The 19,426-nt window shown below is 39.6% G+C and overlaps 1 protein-coding gene across 2 annotated transcripts in view; it reads right to left on the bottom strand.

The window, feature by feature from the left end:
• The window catches only part of ROS1 (ROS proto-oncogene 1, receptor tyrosine kinase), a 117,635-nt gene that overhangs the window by 50,874 nt on the left and 47,335 nt on the right, over positions 1-19,426 (bottom strand). Inside the window, exons 18-26 of one of the 2 annotated variants that reach the window (XM_047102783.1) lie at positions 18,870-18,970; positions 11,489-11,706; positions 10,668-10,828; positions 9,671-9,815; positions 6,994-7,256; positions 3,484-3,547; positions 2,971-3,173; positions 1,208-1,413; positions 48-334 (exon numbers count right to left, since the gene is read on the bottom strand). In XM_047102783.1, the coding sequence (XP_046958739.1) occupies positions 48-334; positions 1,208-1,413; positions 2,971-3,173; positions 3,484-3,547; positions 6,994-7,256; positions 9,671-9,815; positions 10,668-10,828; positions 11,489-11,706; positions 18,870-18,970 (1,648 nt within the window). The remainder of the gene's footprint in view (positions 1-47; positions 335-1,207; positions 1,414-2,970; positions 3,174-3,483; positions 3,548-6,993; positions 7,257-9,670; positions 9,816-10,667; positions 10,829-11,488; positions 11,707-18,869; positions 18,971-19,426) is intronic. The other variant, XM_047102784.1, reaches the window with a different exon arrangement.

Here is a 19,426-nt window from a genome sequence, read left to right as displayed (position 1 = left end):
GGCCACCATCACTAATGGGTATCTATGTACACACATAGATATCTTACCAAGCAGAGTAGGCACCATGATAACTCGCCAACACCGACATCCTTCCAGATCCATGGCCCAGATCTCTTGCCCTTTCACAAAATATATCTGTGGTCTCTCTAGATCAGAGGTGTCAATAGTCATTGCTCCACTAAACTCGAATTGAGTAATGCTGCAAAAACACTGTTTCCTTCCATTTGAATGGTTTGTGGCTGTGGGTGGAAGAATGTGACTCAAGGTCTGGTTGATAATACTGTAGTAGAACATCTGAGGGCCCAAATCGGAAACTTCTGTCCAATACAGGCGACTATGGGGGAAAAAAAAGACCCTCCAACTTAATGAGTAAAGCATATTATTGCAAACATTAGTTTCCAATGAAGATTAATCATTCCTAACGACTGGAGAGACAAACACAGCCTTTGGAGAGAATGTGTCCACATGTACAATAATCTTCTGAGATGGAGGGGGCCAAAAGCAATCTAGTTTGTACCATTTTCCCATGATTTCTCAATAAAGTGTTTACAACTAAAGCTTTGGACTAAAATGACCTGAGGGTGGTATACTGAATGGTTCATTAACGGCTGTACATGTGAAATACATTTGCCTACTTTTCATCAACACCCATCTCCATTCCCCTCCTCTCAAGTTTGTTTCTGCTTCTTAATGCCAGTTAACAATCTAGTTTCAAAATAGAATAACCATGCTTATGACACAAACAAAATACATCTTTCAGCATGAAAAACTGCTATCAGTTGGTGAATGGAGGCCTTAAAACTCATCTTACAAGGACATTAATTACAGATGGGTGAGCCCAGAATAGCATTAGCATGACATGCTGCGTATCTCCTGTTCATCTCCTGCCACTGTCTCAGTCCTCTTCTCATCCTTATCATCTGAGGTTATTAGGAAATCCACTGGTATGAAAATCTGCTTTAGTTTCCTACTGGTAATGACCCTAACTTTAGGTTAGCCAAATCGTCAGTATGGATTAAATTTGCATATTTGTGGCTATGGGCTCATAATTAATGTGTGGAGTTACTTACTATAAGTTAATATAGCTAGTCAAGGACCGTAAGCATCTTATTTTCCCATCAATAGCTTCTAATATTAAACCAAAGATATTGTATTGGATATGCCTCTATTTCGTCACAACAGAAACAGATACTCATACTTTACATACCTTAAAAAAGGATATACAGAAAAAGAGATTATTGTTGAATTTCTATTGCAAATGTCCAGCTTTCTGGGGTACTTCACCTTGTGTTCAAGATCAACATCAAATATTTGCATGCCATTTTGTGATTCTTCTAGCACAAAGTAGAGATGCCTTGAAATCCAGTCAATTGTAATAATTGTGATATCAAAGACCAGTGCATCTCGGAAAATCTTAACAATAGGTAGAAAACACAGCCAAGGAGAGAGTGGTCATTTTTTTTCCCCCAAATCTGAGGACTTTTCGGTAATCTACCATATTACTTGTTTACTGCACTTCTCTGTAATCCAAAACGTCAATAGCTCTGTACTGTGTACCATTATAACACTGGTCCTCTTCTCTTCTCACATTGTATTCTTTCTCCTGGTTAGCTTCCACTACCTTGACTTCAACTGTAATCCATAGACCAGTGCTACAAGAACAGTAGCAATATCCCTCACCGAGTTACTGATCCAAACTGACTACTGAACATCTCCATATGAATGATCCCAGGAAACAGAATTCATTACTCCACCCCCAAACCCTTCTTTTCTCCTACAGATTATATTTTTATGGATTTCCAACATCCACCTGAGCAGCAATCCTGACAAATGTGGTTCATCCTTGACATCTTCCTCTCATGACTCCCCACGGTGAACTAGTCCCGTTTGAAATATGTCCCAAATTGGTCCTCTCCTTTCTCACCTCACTGGCTCTCATTTCCTGCCTGACATTTCCTGTCTGACTTTCTGTGATAGCCTCCTAAGTGTCACAGATTTAACGTTCTCTAAGTCATGATTCACACCACGAATGGAGAGGTCTTTCTAAAACATAACTTGATCATGTGAATGACCCACTAAATTTCTTTAATGGCTTGATGTTGGCTTCAGGATTGGCCCTCCACACCTTAGCACAGTTAAAGAGGCCCATTATATTCAGGCTCCTGCCTACTACTTCAGCTTTTTCACCTGTCTTTTGTTCACCCTCACTCCCACCTTCATTCCAAGCTCACTCTATTTTCAGCCTCCTGGATGTGCTATGGCTCTCTTGTATTCCTGTCTTTGCACTTGCTACCCCTTAAGTTTTTCCCACCTTCCCCTGGCTCATCTTCCCAAGGTGTCTTTCCACTCAACCACTCCAACCTGGATTGATCATCCATTTTCTGTGATGCCACCACATCCTGCCCTCAGCATAGCACGATAACGTCTTCTGTCTGTCTGTTCCACTAGCTGACACTCCATGAACGCCACCACATGCCAGGCATCGTGCTAAGTGCCTTACGTCGGTCATCTCATTTAATCTTCACAGGAACCATGTGAAGAGATGCCACAAGTTAAATAACTTGCTGATGGTCACAGATCTAGTAAATGGCGAAGCCAGATTTAAGTTCTAAATTTCAGATCCCAAAGCTCAGCCATGAATCATTACACACTACTGTCCTCCTAGTGTTAGGCTAATACCAGACTGGGTTTGTTCAAAGACTGTGATTCTTTTTTTCTTTTTTACCTCTATCCCAGGAACTAACACAGTGCCTTAAACCAAATAAAACTATTTGCAAAATTGATCCTGAATGATATTTGCCCAAAATCTAATCACTATTCATTTGTGACTAAATAATTACGCAACATTTGTCGTTTCCAACCATTCTAATCTTAATGGCTCGACCACTGACCAGCCTATTTAATTATAGGGTGGTGTGATATGTAAATTATCCATGTCCTTCCTTCCAGAATAGTTACATAGTGAAATACCTCAGAGCTGGATCTGTTGTGCATGTTCAGAAGGCAGAGTGAGTCTCCTTGAGCATAATATCCCATTCCATTATCAGCTGTGTAGCCCATGGTACTGATGTCTCCTTCTGCTGAAAATGTCCATACAACGTGATTTTGATCCATATCTAATAAAACGATCTTGCTGTCAAAAAGAGTCATGAGATATGGAAATGGGTTGATTTCTGAAAACAAAAAACAAGTAGATAATACATATAAGAGAAAAAAAAACTTTCATTTGGCAAAATCCCTTGATTCACCATCAGCCTATTCTGAAATCCATGGGTCTTCTCTGGGTTCATCTACTGTTCCAGTCTCAATCAACACTGCCAGGTGCCCTAAGCTCAGATTTGTTAAGTGTGTTTGGTGATAAAAATTGGTTATTTGACTTTAACTTCAGCTCAGAAACAGCATTCATATCCCTGAGAATACCAAGGGTCAAAAATGTTTTTAAAATATGAATTGTTTTTTGCACAGGTTTTAGGTAATGAATACCTGAGGTTCTGGACTTTACTGTGTCAGAAAATGGTCCAGGTCCTTTGGATGTGAAGGCTCGAACCTAGAGAAAGAAAAGAATACCAGAAAAATTGCATTCAACAGTGTCCTCAGTGACAGCAATTACGTTCTGAGACTGATAAATTATCAAAGGTTTCATTTCACAATTTTGGTATCAGTTATGAATAGTTTCTTTTTTCTGTCAGGTTTTTACTTAAATTCCAGTTAGTTAACACACAGTTAGTTTCCAGTGTAGAATTTAGTGATTCATCACTTACACACAATACCCTGTGCTCATCTGGACAAGTCTCCTTAATCCCCATCACCCATCCAGCCCATTCCCCACCCACCTCCCCTCCAGCAATCCTCAGTTTGCTCTCTGTAGTTAAGAGTCTGTTTCCTGGTTTGCCTTTCCTTCCCACCCCCATGTTCTTCTTCTGTTTTGTTTCTTCAGTTCCACATAGGAGTGAAATCATAGGGGTTTTTGTCTTTCTCTGACTGCATAGTTTCAAATAGTTACTTCCATCTGAGTATAAAGCAATAAATCACTAAAAGGTAAGTATTGCCCCACATTCATGCCGGTGGTGTGGTTTTTATCATTGCTATTGTTGTCTGGAACAGTACAAAATATTGGCACAAATCTCCCCTGCAAAAGATTTGAATTTCTAAAAAAGGTCTTTAGCTATTTCCAAAATGAAATTATATAGAACGTTTAACAGAAACAAAACTATGCAGGGCGCCTGGGTGGCGCAGTCGGTTAAGCGTCCGACTTCAGCCAGGTCACGATCTCGCGGTCCGTGAGTTCGAGCCCCGCGTCAGGCTCTGGGCTGATGGCTCGGAGCCTGGAGCCTGTTTCCGATTCTGTGTCTCCCTCTCTCTCTGCCCCTCCCCCGTTCATGCTCTGTCTCTCTCTGTCCCAAAAATAAATAAAACGTTAAAAAAAAAAAAAAAAAAAAAAAAAGAAACAAAACTATGCATATTATGGTAAACTCCCACAGACTGTGAAATAAACAACTAGAAGCTTTAAACAACCAAATTTACTGTACCTTTTAAAAAATGAGATTTGTAAAAGAAAAATAATAATTAAAACTTACATTTGAATATTAATTATGCATTTCAAACCACTTTTACATACATTATCTCTTTTAGTTCTCACAATTACTAAGAGCAGAAACTAGACAAAATCAGAATTAAGTAAGTAACTCATCCACAATGACATACACAGAAACTGGCATAAAAATCAAGTCTTGTGGGGTTTGTATACTTGTATACTGTACCACTCTGCATCCCGCTACCAAAGGTTTTTAAAAACAGCTTTTAGGGATGCCTGGGTGGCTCAGTCGGTTAAGCACCTGACTTCAGCTCAGGTCATGAGCTTGCAGTTTGTGAATTCAAGCACCATGTCAGGCTCTGACAGCTCAAAGCCTGGAGCCTGCTTCGGACTCTGTGTTTCCCTCTCTCTCTGCCTCTCCTCCTCACACACTCTGTCTCTGTCTCTCTCTCAAAAATAAATACGTACTAAAAATTAAAAAAAAAAGAGGGGCGCCTGGGTGGCTCAGTCGGTTGGGCGTCCGACTTCACGATCTCACAGTCCGTGAGTCTGAGCCCCGCATCAGGCTCTGTGCTGACAGCTCAGAGGCTGGAACCTGCTTCAGATTCTGTGTCTCCCTCTCTCTCTGCCCTTCCCCTGCTCATGCTCTGTCTCTCTCTGTCTCAAAAATAAATAAAACATTTAAAAAAATTAAGAAAAAAAAAGAAAACAGCTTTTAGTAGACGTCTTTTATTGTGTAATAAATCATTTCCACTTCCCAACCTTGCATGTGTATAACAGCCTATAAAGGAAATTGACACCCATAATGATGGACCCAAAAGGTAGATCCTCAAGTGCCCTCTCAGTCAACAAAGTATTAGATTATTTTTATTATACTTCTACTGTTAAATATATTTTACCATATTATACTATGGTATATATATGGTATATATTATACCATATTATACTACTATCTGTACATGGGGTGTGTGTATGTGTGTGTGTGTGTGTGTGTGTGCATCATGGTATGTACATATACCAAGACGTCTTCACTTTTGCACAAGACCACATTAAGTGAAACTCATGCATATCCGTGCATATCACCTTGCACAATCCTGCGATGACTGAGATCTGAAACTATATGTACATTTAGACAGATACACTTAACCAGAATATTTATTTAACCAGAACACACATAATTCTCAACAAATAAGAATGTGTACTATCTTTAACTTTTATGTACAACTTCTTCGATTAGTATATGTTGAACAAATATATTAACAAAATAACTATTAAATTAGAATTTTACAAAGAGAAAACAGATCCTTAGGAAACTCAAATCTCTAAAACACTCCCCAAAGCATTATGTTCCCCAAAAAGAAACGGGAAATAATTCTAAATATGTACAACATTGTCACCTGTAAGGGCGGACCTACCCCGTCCGACTCCATCTTGTTCTGTGTCCTCCACCTTGACCACGCCTCCTCCCCTTGAGTAACCTCCCGCTCACCCATTCAAACTTCCCGATCAAAACACGCCCAGTGACCTGCGTAACAGGACTCTGACCCTTCCCCAGCCAATCCGCCAAGGCCACGACCCTTCCCCAGCCAATCGGCTGAGGCCACAGCCATTACCTCACCAACTGCCCCTAGACCCCTATAAAACCTTTGTGCTTTTGAAACTCGCTCTCTCTCCCTGGTATCTCACCACTGCGTCGGTGCAGGTAGGGGATTGAGCTCGAGCTAGCTCGAATAAAGGCTCTTTTGCTTTTGCATCGGACTCGGCTCCCTGGTAGTCTTTGGGGATCGCGAATTCTGGGCATAACATCACCAACTTGGTATTTAATGAAGATAAGAAAATCATCAAGCCATCTATCGTAAGTAGAAAGCTATTTCATATTAAAGTTAAAATGCCCAAATGGGGTGGCAGTCACTTGTTATTCTTGACTCCTATTCTCACTTTCTCGTCTATCAGCAGCCAGACAGTAACTCTGAGATATCAACTACCTAGACCCTCAGGTTTTATTTCCAGCAGTAGCTCCAAGTTGGGGCATCCAGAGGATTCACCGTAGTGATGTGATCCGGGGGAAAGGATTCTAGCAGCTGGACTACAGAACACCACTTCCTAGCCATGCAGCTTTGGTAACTCACTGACACACCCAGGGACATGGCTCTTTCTTCACAGACAGTAAGGGGATCAAATGAGATAAGGAATATAAAAGCATCTACCCAGGTACACGACCTATAGTGATTACAGGGAAAAATAATGGTTTGTTCTGAATCTGAAAGCAAGAAAGCTGTCAAGCTGTCCTTTACCCTAGCTGTCCCCTCTCCCCTCTCTATCTTTGCCACCCACTTGACTTCCGTGACCATAGTGGATCTCAAATTATTGACAGAGTGGCAGAATTCTTAACCTGGTCCTTTAATCAGCCTTCTGTTTGCACCACTGAGACCCCTGTATCCCTGTTTTCACTCTTATACCTGGAAGGCAACAGTGTACCCGGGACTCATGCCTTCAAGCTGAAAAGACATCTCTGAGGGGGTTGCATTGACAGCCATCCAGTCTCCAAATGTTTTATTTGTGTCTCTCTGGTTGGATATTTGATAGAACATTTCAAATCTCGTTAACACGCCGTTTTCATGCTTAGGCTTATTCCATCTAAATTCCACCACAACTTTGTTCTGGTTATGGTATTTCCCACTTGGTAATATAAATATCCTGGGATTCTGGGGTGCCGACGGAACTGAAAAGCAGAGACACAGATAGGGTAGAAAAAAATACAAAGTTGACTTTTTACCATTCATGATGAGGAGATGGAGAAACAGTAATAAATACTTCTCATTCCAGAAATCGAAGTGTATCTATCTTATTCTTCAGGAGAGAAGATTCCACAGATTTCTTCAGGAACCTATCCTGCTATTTCAGCAAATCTTTCTTATCTGCAACCCAAATCCCTCTTACCACCACTTGGGCACATCTTTCTCATCTGTGCCCTGTAGGGCTGGTTCTCCTTAAAAATACAATATTTATTCTCATCCTGCCACAGTGATTTAGCTGGTGGTGGAAATGGCAGTCACAGGATGAAAGGCAGCAACTTGGCCTGGCCTTCAGCCAGTTCAGGATGTAAAATCCAGCATGTCACAGATCCAGGCCCTCTCACCTTGAACCCTTCCATGGAGCAGGGTATACCCCAAGAGTATGGTTTGGAGGCTACCATTTATCCTAGAGCCGAACCAAGCAATTTAATGTCTCCCAGCCCTTCAATGAATTTATCTCCCTCTTAATCAAGAGAAATTCCTCTGCCTGATGTCCATGTCATTTCATGCAAGATGCCTGTCTTCCTTCTTCGGACTCCTCTACAAGGTCCCTTTCCACTATCCACTCCAGTCACATCGCTTCTCAATGTTCAACACTCACATCATTATCCAATCTCCAGGCCTTCTTACACTGTGCTTATACGGGATACCTTTCCTTGAATCATTCCCTAGAGCCCAGCTAGAATTCCCCCTCCCCAAAGGCCTTTGGTGGCCATTCCAGTCTATGACCATTGTCACCTCCTGAGAGTGGTGGGGCTGCTTGATAGAGATGAAGCATTCTGTCTTGTCTATTTACTCTATGCCATTGAAACTCAGTTCTCACTGTCTCATTTCTGTTATTGTTGGAAGCCTGTGTTTATCTCTCTACTGTTTTATGAGCTCCATCAGAGAAAGCACTTTTCCTTATTCCTTGTTAAATCCCCTCAAATCTAGTATAGGACTAGCACACTGTAAGCGCTTAATAAATATTTGTCCATTTGAATAATTTCCCAACTATATTGTAAATTTCCTGAATGCAAAGGCCAAATCTTTTAATTTGTTATTGCCCCCCAACATCCAGCAGAATGCTGATGACCCTAGGTCCCCAGTACATCCCCTGACAGACGCAGGCAAAACCATTTCCACGGAACAATCCTACCAAAGCTGACATCCCAAGATGATCTCAAAGAGAGCATACCTGGATTCAAATGCTAACTGCTCCAGGACCTACCCAGGCTCTACTATGTTCCTGTTGTGAGACTCATGGGTAAATATTGTTGAAAGAAACTTAACAATTAAAAACAAACATACAGGGGCGCCTGGGTGGCGCAGTTGGTTAAGCGTCTGACTTCAGCCAGGTCACGATCTCGCGGTCCGTGAGTTCGAGCCCCGCGTCAGGCTCTGGGCTGATGGCTCAGAGCCTGGAGCCTGTTTCCAATTCTGTGTCTCCCTCTCTCTCTGCCCCTCCCCTGTTCATGCTCTGTCTCTCTCTGTCCCAAAAATAAACGTTGAAAAAAAAAAATTAAAAAAAAAAAAACATACAAAAAATGCATATCTATGCCTATTGAGCTCTTTCTGCCTGCCAGGTCCTGTGCTAATAAGTTCATAGTGAATAAATCAATATGATACTGTCATTTACCAGCATTTGAAGACAGGACTGAGTGGAGACTTGATAAAACGGCAGTGGAAAGTCTGGATTAAGTCCCAGCTATTCTACATTGGGCAACCTCTAGGCTTCTGCTTTCTCATTTGCATAACTGAGATAGTAACACCTGTGCTACCTTTCAGGGCGCAGGGGGAGGATCAAATGCAAGGAGGAAATGATGCTCTGACACGTAATAGGTGTGCAGTAAACGTTTAATAAAGGAGTGATACATATAAATGTGCTTTGTACATTTTGTAGTGATACACATGTAAAGACACGACTACTATCCTTTTTAAAACATATTCCAAAGGAAAACATTAAATTCAGGCATGAGTTATCCACCTGTGGAAGCTTCTGAGTTACCATCTGTGAGAACATCTTCAGACAAGCCTGACTTCCATGAAACTGTCCCTGCTATTATATTCCCGTTTTCCTTCTCAAGTGTTTCACAAGTTACCTGAAACAGGTTTCTGCATCATATGTATTATTATAATCAAGTGAAACAATCTTTAAGAAATCTTTGGAATATGCTTTTGGAATAAATGATGCAGACTGATACTAATGGTGTTATTCTCATCTCCAAAAAGTCATTGAAAAGGTATTGAATCTCAACACATCTACAGAACTGAAAGTTATTTTTAAAAATTATTAGCCATTTACCGTAGAGCATAGAAAATGAGGCTCTGCCCTTTTAAAAAGATCTTTTAACCCCTGTACCTGTTTCAGGTGCTCGAAGTGACAGAGATGTTTGGGGGCCCTTTCCCCAGTACGTATAAGGAGTGACAGAGAGATTAAATAAGGCATAGGGCTCCAGCCCTTCCACAGTAAATACAGGCGAAAGCTGCTGCTCACTAGCCAGGAACTAAAATATAAGAACAAAACATTATTTTCTTAGTGAGGGAGTCATAAAACCTTTTATTCCTAATGAACTAAAATCTCCAAACTTTGGTTCACCTGTGAACCAAAAGTGCAATTTTGGAAATGCTAATGTTGCTAAGTTCCATGTGGTTCCACATAGACCAGTTAAAATGTACCTAACATACCAGTCGTTAACATTAACCACAAAACAATCAGAGACTGGCTGCAAACAAGAGTTCTCAGGGGGCCCCTGGGTGGCTCAGTCAACTGAGTATCTGACTGTGGCTAAGGTCATGATCTCACAGTTCATGGGTTTGAGCCCCGCTTTGGTCTCTGTGCTGACAGCTCAGAGCCTGGAGCTTGCTTCAGATTTCGTGTCTCCCTCTCTTTCTGCCCCTCTCCTGCTCATTCTCATTTATTCTCTCTCTCTCACTCTCTCTCTCTCTCTCTTTCAAAAAATAAACTTTTTTTTAAATTTTTAAAAAACATTCTCAGGAAAAATCTTTTCTTTTTTTAATTTTTTTTTTTTTTTTTTAGAGAGAGAGCATGAGTGGGGGAGAGGGGCAGAGGGAGAGAGAGAAAATCTCAAGCAGTCTCCACACTCAGCATGGAGACCAATGAGGGGCTCAGTCCCACAACCCTGGGATCATGACCTGAACCAAAATCAAGAGTCAAATGCTCAACCAACTGAGCCAGGCAGGCGGCCCTCAGGAAAAATCTTAATAATCAAATGAATTGGGAGCAACAAAGGAAATAGGCTTGGCTAAATGAAGGAAGCACAAATTAGTGTGGGCAGGGCTGATACAGTTGGTACAGCCTGTTTGAGAAATGGAAGTTACTAGAACCAACACTATACCTTAGAATGAGAACTGAAATCCACACTATAGAAAATTATACCCCAATCCACTGCTGGGGGAGCATTCCACAGGATTTGAAAACTTGAAGCATTTCCTTCAATCCTAAAGGAAGATTCTTGAACAGAATCTGGGATAACCTTGGGGGTAACAGAAAAGTTCCCTATGGGATGAAAGAAAGAATAGAGGGGGAAAGAATTTAGGATTCTCAAACATCATAGAGAACATGGATAATTAACAGAAATTACTAATAATTAATACGAAAATAAAATTTCCCTTTCTTTTAATATATCTTAACAATCTTCTTTTTCTGACTGTTCCATGCTGCAAATTTGGATTAAGAGTAAAATGCAAGCAAACCAAGAGAAACTACCAAAGCCTTTTTCTTTTTAAAACTTTTTTTTTAACATTTTATTTATTTATTTTTTTGAGAGGCAGAGAGAGACAGAGCATGGGGGGGGAGGGGCAAAGAAAGAGGGAGACACAGAATGCAAAGCAGTCTCCAGGTTCTGCAATGTCAGCACAGAGCTAGATGCAGGGCTCAAAGTCTGAGCTGAAGTCAGACACTTAACCGACTGAGCCACCTAGGCACCTCTAAAATTTAATTCTTAAGAAAAAATTCCCAAAGGGGCACCTGAGTGGCTCAGGCGGTTGGCTGTCCAACTTTGGCTCAGGTCATGATCTCACAGTTCGTGAGTTCAAGCCCCGCTTCAGGGCTTAAATATTTTTTTAAGAAAACAAAACAAAACAAATCCCAAAGTAAACACTTATTTAACTAAACACACTTGGAGGCAAGAGGGTAAACAGAAATAATATACTGTACCTGGCAGAGGCTTGAGGGATGTCTGAATGATTGTGAACTGATTAAATTTGGCTGGTTCCAAAACAGAGACACTGGTTCTCTGACTTATTTCCTGAGCTGTGATAATCCTAAAGCCATTGATCCAGAAGAGCCGACCACTATAGTACATCAGTGTATTCTGGGAAATTTCAGAAGTACTCCAGGCTGCAAACTCCGTGATGTTGATATCTCCAGCACTGCTAAAACATGGCACCAATTAGCCTGTGAATCTCAAGTTGGGGAAGGGCTGGTACATTCACGTACTGGAGAGAATGTATGTTTGTGAGGGTGTGTGTTTGTGGATGCAAAAACAAAAAGAAAATACTTTGCAACAATAATTATCGTTATTTTTAGTTCCGTATAAAGTTGATTTTTGTTACGCTTTTCTTAAAGTATACCTAAAGCAAGTCTTCTAGGACTTTTCTCATTAATGTGATATTGCAATGGCAAGAGTATTACACAGATTTTAAGAAATACTGGTGATTCTCGGTAGTACCTACCTTAGAGGTGCAACCTACTGGCTGGTTTCTCCTCATCGGGCCACGCCTCCCTCTTACACTTGGTTAATCATGTTATTTATTTGCCACCCATTATTCTCTCCTGTTTGGTCCCTCAATATATACTATTCACAACTGCTGCTTCAATGATACTTACTAACTTCGTTAGCTCGTGCAGAATGCTTCTTTTCAGACTGGGGAATTCAAGTTAACAGACTATTATTTACATCGATGCTAGAGTTTTCTCTCCATGACACAGAATTGGAGTATAATTTTCACTTTAAAAATCTGCTTGGTAGTTTCTAAAAATCTCTCTTGCCTGGTACTCAATAAATAAAAACCACCTCAATGATTTTCAGTCTTTTGAAGTGGTGGTTTGACTATTTCTTTTCAAGATTTCTCGACATCTTTTTAGAGTGTTGACAGTTCCTTCTTTAGAAAAGTAGAAAGAATGGCACTTAAAATCAAAACAAATAAAGGTTTTGATTTGAGAATTTCACAATATCTCCTTGACAAAACTGTGACTACCTGAGAGGGCCAAAACTGGAAGTTGGGAACCTTATAAAGAGGTATATTCACCAGGACGATTCACATTGTCCTTTTTCTAGTGAAATACTCTATTTATACCTACGCAGTTCTGAAGACAGCATCTGGTTTGCCTTGTGGACTTTGACTTGCTTGTCTAATTTCACACCTTGTTATTTCTACTTCTCGTTAGAACTTTCCAGCAACCTTGTGAAACACATAAAACCCAGTTCCAAATGGAGGGAAGCTCACTAAACAGGATGCACTTGGGCTAGGAGGCTGGCCCTTCTGGACCACCCACAGAGCTGCTGATGCCTGTATCCTGTGAATGCCCTTGTGTTAGTTTAGCCCACCCGGTTGTTTGTTTCAGCATTTCCAAAGTGTCCCTAGGACAGCGGGTTTCCCCGCAGGGTGAGCCTGGATATCCCTTAACTGCTCCTGGCATGGATGACCCTTCATTTCCAGTTGAAGACTCCTCCCCTATAAAAATCTCATGGACTAACCGGGAAATTCTTGACCTCCAATGTTCACGGCACTTCAGCAAAACCTCCTCACTTTCGAGAGGTCAGTATGGGGCTTCCTTCTACCTGTAATTTCAAACCCTTCAGTCCTCCACAACAAGTAAAGCTGGATTTAAATCGAAGCTCAACAAAAAAGTCATAAAAAGTCAAACTCTTCCATAAAGGGTGAAATATAGAGGTCAGCTGAGGTTGCTGTGCTGAGGGTTCATTCATTTACTCATTCAGTCAACAAGTGTTTTGTGCCCCGTTCTGTGTTAGCCACTAGGAATACAGTGGTAAATAGACAAATACAATCCCTGCCCTCATAGAATACACAGGATAGCAGAAAAGGCAGTCTGGAAGAAGATGAGCAAACAACCACACCACTGAATGGCACCGTAAAAGGAAAAGTAGAGTGGATTCCTTAACAAGGAGACCTACTGGGATCTGGTCAGAAAAAGTCTGGTCACGTTAGAGAACATGCTTAAACTGAGCCATACAGACCGGATACCAATTAACCAAGGGAACTGAGTCTGGGAACATTGCAGGCAGAGGGAACAGCAAGGGCATAGGGTCCCTTGGAGCATGTAATCAGTTCTGACATAACCAAATACATCTGAATTGTTGACGGGTGCACCCTCTTCAACTTCCAGGTCAGATATGTTGTTATACTTGTACCTGATTAATTCTTTTATAAACTAAAGGAAATTGATGGATTTAGGAGTAGGAAGAGCAATTTCAAAAGTAGATCCATCACGGGCACCTGGGTGGCACATTCAGTTGAGCATCTGACTTCAGGACTGGGCTCAGAGGTCATGATCTCTCTAGTTTGAGCCCTGCATCAGGCTCTGCACTGACAGCGTGGAGCCTGCTTGGGATTCTCTGTCTCCCTCTCTCTCTGACCCTCCCCCACTCACTCTCTATCTCTAATTAATTAATTAATTGATTAAAGCTGCTGTGGCTATACTACTATCAGACAAAGTGGTCTCTAAGCAATGAGCATTACCATAGACTGATGAGGGCATTTTATAGTGACAAAAAGCAATATAATCAAGTATATAGATAATAATATAAATACAAAGCACCCAGATGAAGATGAAGAGAATCACCATAGACTAATGAGGGCATTTTATGTGATAAAAAGGCAATATACTCAAGTACATAGATAATAATATAAATACAAAGGACCCAGGTATATCAACTGTAGAGAACCATAGGCAAATCTACAATCATAGTTGAAGACTATGGCACCTCTTTCTCAGTGACAGATAGTACAAGTAGACACAAATATTTAAACTACACTATCAACTAATTTATGTACTTGACAGCTATAGACTACTATACCAGCTATTAATCTAATGATAATTAATCTAATAATCCAACAGATTATTAGCTGAATAAATATTCTTCTAGTGCACATGGAACATTCATCTTGATATACCCAATGGTGGGCCATAAAATAAGCCTAAATAAATGTCAAAAGATTGAAATTATATGGTGTATGTTTTTCAGCCACAATGATATTAAATTAGAAATTGATAGAAATAATACCCAAACAATCCCAAAATACTTCACAATTAAGCAACGTACATTTTAAAAACACATGGATCAAAGAAAACTAATGAGAGAAATTAGAAAATATTTAGAAATTAGAAATTAGGAAAGATAATAAAACACAACATACTAAATTTTGTGGAATACCAACTAACACAGTCTTTAAAAAAAATATACAGCTTTAAATGTCAATATTATAAATATATTAACAGAATGATGTGAACACAATTTCTTCTTTCATCTTAAAAAACTAGAAATAGGGGCGCCTGGGTGGCTCAGTCGGTTGAGCGTCCAACTTCAGCTCAGGTCACGATCTCACGGTTCGTGAGTTCGAGCCCCGCGTCAGGCTCTGGGCTGATGGCTCAGAGCCTGGAGCCTGCTTCTGATTCTGTGTCTCCCTCTCTCTCTGCCCCTCCCCCATTCATGCTCTGTCTCTCTCTGTCTCAAAAATGAATAAACATTAAAAAAAAATTTTTTTTTTTTAAAAAGCTAGAAATAGGGGCGCCTGGGTGGCGCAGTCGGTTAAGCGTCCAACTTCAGCCAGGTCACGATCTCGCGGTCCGTGAGTTCGAGCCCCGCGTCAGGCTCTGGGCTGATGGCTCGGAGCCTGGAGCCTGTTTCCGATTCTGTGTCTCCCTCTCTCTCTGTCCCTCCCCCGTTCATGCTCTGTTTCTCTATGTCCCAAAAATAAATAAAAAACGTTGAAAAAAAAAATTAAAAAAAAAAGCTAGAAATAGAAGAGGCTATTATAAAAGAAGAAGAAATAATAAAAATAATACTGGAAAAGAGTAAAATTGAAAATGGAAAATCAACAAAACTAAAAGCTAGTTCTTTAAAAACATTAATAAATTTGATAAACCCTTAACAGGAGTGATCAAAAAAAATGTATCAATATCAGACATATGAGGACACCACCAACGACCTTATAGACATTAAAGTGATAACACGGGACTATTATTAAATTTAATCTGACAACTCATTCAAACTGGATAAATTCCTTAAAAGACATGAATTAACAAAATTGATTCAAGAAGAAATAAAAATTTAAATAACCTTATACCCCTAAAATATATTAAATTTAAAGTCAAACAATTTTCCACAAAGAAAATTCCAGGCCCAGATGGATTCACTGGTGGATACTATCAAAATTTAAGGAGGAATTAATATCAAAAACTCAGAAAATTGAGGAGGAGAGAATGTTTCCTAATTCATTGTAAAAGACCTTTATAACCCCCTAAAGCATTTCTGCATGAAACCAGAACAGTGAATTTAGCAATGAATCAAGATACCAAGTCAATATACAAAAATCAATTGAATTTCTCCATACTAGTAATAAGAATTTAGAAAATGAAATTTTTGAAAACACCACTTATAAAGCATCAAAAAAAAAAAAAATCAGAGGGGAGCCTGGGTGGCTCAGTCAGATGGGTGTCCATCTTCAGCTCAGGTCATGGTCTCATGGTTCATGAGTTCAGGCCCCGCATTGGGCTTTCTGCTGTCAGCACAAAGCCCACTTTGAATCCTCTGATAAACCTCTCTCTCTGCCCCTCCCCTGCTCACACACTCTCTCTGAAAAATAAATAAACATTTTTTTTATTTTAAAAATCAGACACTTCAGGATTAATTAATGAAAGAAGTGCAAAATTTCTAAATTTCTTGGAATGCCTGGCTGTCTCAGTCGTTGGAGCACACGGCTTGTAATCTTGGAGTTGTGAATTCAAGTCCCAGGTTGGGCATGGAGCCTACTCTAAACCAAACAACAAAACAAAACAAAACAAAACTTCTACACTGAAAATACAAAACACTGCTGAATAAAATTAAAGAAAACCAAAACAAATGAAGAGAGATACCATTTTTATTGATTGAAAGACTCAATATTTTATGATATCCGTTCTCCCTAAATTGATAAGAGATTTAAAATTCCAACAGGCTTTATTCTAGGAATTAGTGAGATGATTTTTAAATTTATTTGGAAAAGCAAAAGATCAAGAATAGCCAGAATTAAAATATTGAAAAACAAACTGAGGACTGAATATTAGCTATCTTTAAGTCTTTTTCTAAATTTATAGTAATCAAGAAAATGTAGTATTGGCACGAGATTAGACAAATATAATAAAGGAACAGAATAGAGAATCCAGAAATAGACCAAAACATATTCGGTCAAATAATTTTGAACAAGGGCACAAAGCAATTAAATAACAAAAGGCAAATCTTTTTAACAAATGGTACTGGAACAATTGGATATTCATATGAAAAGGAAAGAAACATCTAAAAACCTATTTTAAGTGGATCACATATTTAAATATTGAAGCTAAAACAATAAAAAGTACATCATAGGGGCACCTGGGTGGCTCAGTCGGCTGAGTGTCTGACTTCGGCTCAGGTCGTGATCTCGCGGTTTGGGAGTTCGAGCCCCGCATCGGGCTCTGTGCTGACAGCTCAGAGCCTGGAGCCTGCTTCAGATTCTATGTCTCCCTCTCTCTCTGCCCCTCCCCCACTCACACTCTGTCTCTCTCTCCTTCAAAAATAAATAAACATTTAAAAAGTTTTAAAAAAAGTACTTCATATAAAATTCTCACAACCTTGGGATAGGCAAAGATACCTTATAGAAGGCACAGAAAACACAAACCATAAAGACAATAATTGATAAATTGGGTAAGTCAAAATTAAAAACCTCTGCTCACCAAAATATACCACCAACAAATATATAGGTAAGCCAAACACTGAGAGAAAAATTTCACAACACATATATTTTACAAAGGACTTATATACAGAATACATAAAGATCTCCTGCATCTCAATATGGAAAAGATATACAGCCAATTAAATAGTGAGAAAAATACTTGAAGAGTCACTTCACAACAGACAATATGTAAATAGTCAATAACAAATTAAAAAGTGGTGAAAATTATTAGTTATTGGTGAAGTGTAAATTAAAAGCACAATGATATATTGCTACATACACCAATGAATGGTGAAAATTTGAAAGATTGCCAAAGCCAACTGTTGGGAGGATGTGGATGAACCAGAACTCTCATACATCTCTGGAGGAAATGTAAAATGGTATAAACCCTCTGAAAACCAGGAAATTATTTAAGAAGTTAAGCATATATCTTCCATATCACCCAGCAATTCTACTCATAGGTATTTATCCAACAATACATCCAAAGCCTTGGGTATAAATATTTATACAATTTTATCCATAATAACCAAAATCGGGAAGCAATCCAAATGTCCATAAAGAGAAGAATGGATATGCCAACTATGGTATGTTCATGCAATGGAATACTACTCAGCAATAAAAAGGAAAGACTAATACTCTTAACAACATGGATGAATCATAAAGATATTATGCTAAGTAAAAGAAGCCAGACACAAAAGGTACATATTTCAGGGGTAGGGGGGATTGATTGGGTAGGGGCACAGGAAAATTTCTGTGATGATGGACATATATATGTCTGTTTTAAAAATTTTCTTTATTGTGCTTATTTATTTATTTTTGAGAGAGAGAGAGCTTGAGCAGGGGAGGGGCAGAGAGAGAGGGAGAGAGAGAATCCCAAGCAGGCTCCACACTGTCAAAACAGAGCCCTATGTGAGGCTCAAACTCATGAACCATAAGATCATGACCTTATTCAAAACCAAGAGTCAAACACATAACCAGCTGAGCTACCCAGGTGCCCCTCGACATATCTGTGTCTTAAAATGTACTTGTCAAAACTGATATCATGGAATACTGAAGATCTGAACATTTCATATTATGTACATTACACCTAATTTTAATAAGCAAAAATGTTAAAAAAAAAGAAAAGAAAAGAAAAGAAAGTGTAGGAAAAATACTAGAAAAAAAATACCTTACAGTATTATTATGGAAGATGTGGAAATGCCAACAAGAGAACCAGGGGCTTAGTTTGAGGACACAGATTGAGAGAATAATTCATGTGCTTCTTTCGACTCCAGTCTTCATGTGTGCCGTGCAGGATGATTCCTGCCTAACTCCATCATGTTAAGAAGAAGAAAAACACATCTATCCATTTCTTGGGCTCTTGAGAAGCATTCTTCTCAGTGTCTCCACTGTACTCTCTTTCTACCCCATCACAGTATTCACCATATTCTACTGTCATTAGTTGTTTACAAACCTATCTTTCCCCACAAGCACAATGCCTGCAAAAACAGTGGACAACTAGTAAGTGCTTATTGGAAGAATAATGAATGCTCATGCACTGTCACATGACTGAGGGGTAAGTCATTCTCATCCTCAACAGATTGTTTTCAAGAGATATTACTTACTTCCGCCCTCGAAGAACAGCTGTGTACAGGTGAATGCATTGACTGTCTTGAACCAACCAATACAGGAGTCCATCACTAAGGTCTAAAGTTAGAGCAACTACCTAAATAGAAAATAAGAAAATGAATCAAATACATGTTTGGAGGAGACTTTTGTGAATAAGTCACACTTAAACTATAGATTTCTCTTTAATGTCCTCTTTGGAATAATAAACTCGATAATTGTTACCTTTCGCTGAATAAAAAAAATATGTGAGGGGCGCCTGGGTGGCTCAGTCGGTTAAGCGGCCGACTTCGGCTCAGGTCATGATCTCGCGGTCCGTGAGTTCAAGCCCCGCGTCGGGCTCTGTGCTGACAGCTCAGAGCCCGGAGCCTGTTTCGGATTCTGTGTCTCCCTCTCTCTGACCCTCCCCCGTTCATGCTCTGTCTCTCTCTGTCTCAAAAATAAATAAACGTTAAAAAAAATTAAAAAAAAATTATGTGAGATGCCTATTCCTATGTAACTTGGATATAAACACAAGTTTCCTAAAAATCCTCAGAAGGCAGGGACTTCCACAGAC

This window comes from Lynx rufus, unplaced genomic scaffold (genome assembly GCF_022079265.1).
Source record: "Lynx rufus isolate CCGP_SWC_20201006 ecotype Redwood Valley unplaced genomic scaffold, mLynRuf1.p SCAF_6, whole genome shotgun sequence".
Taxonomy (NCBI): Eukaryota; Metazoa; Chordata; class Mammalia; order Carnivora; family Felidae; genus Lynx; species Lynx rufus.
Note: the sequence above shows the minus strand (reverse complement) of the source record. Positions and strands in the feature narration are given on the sequence as shown.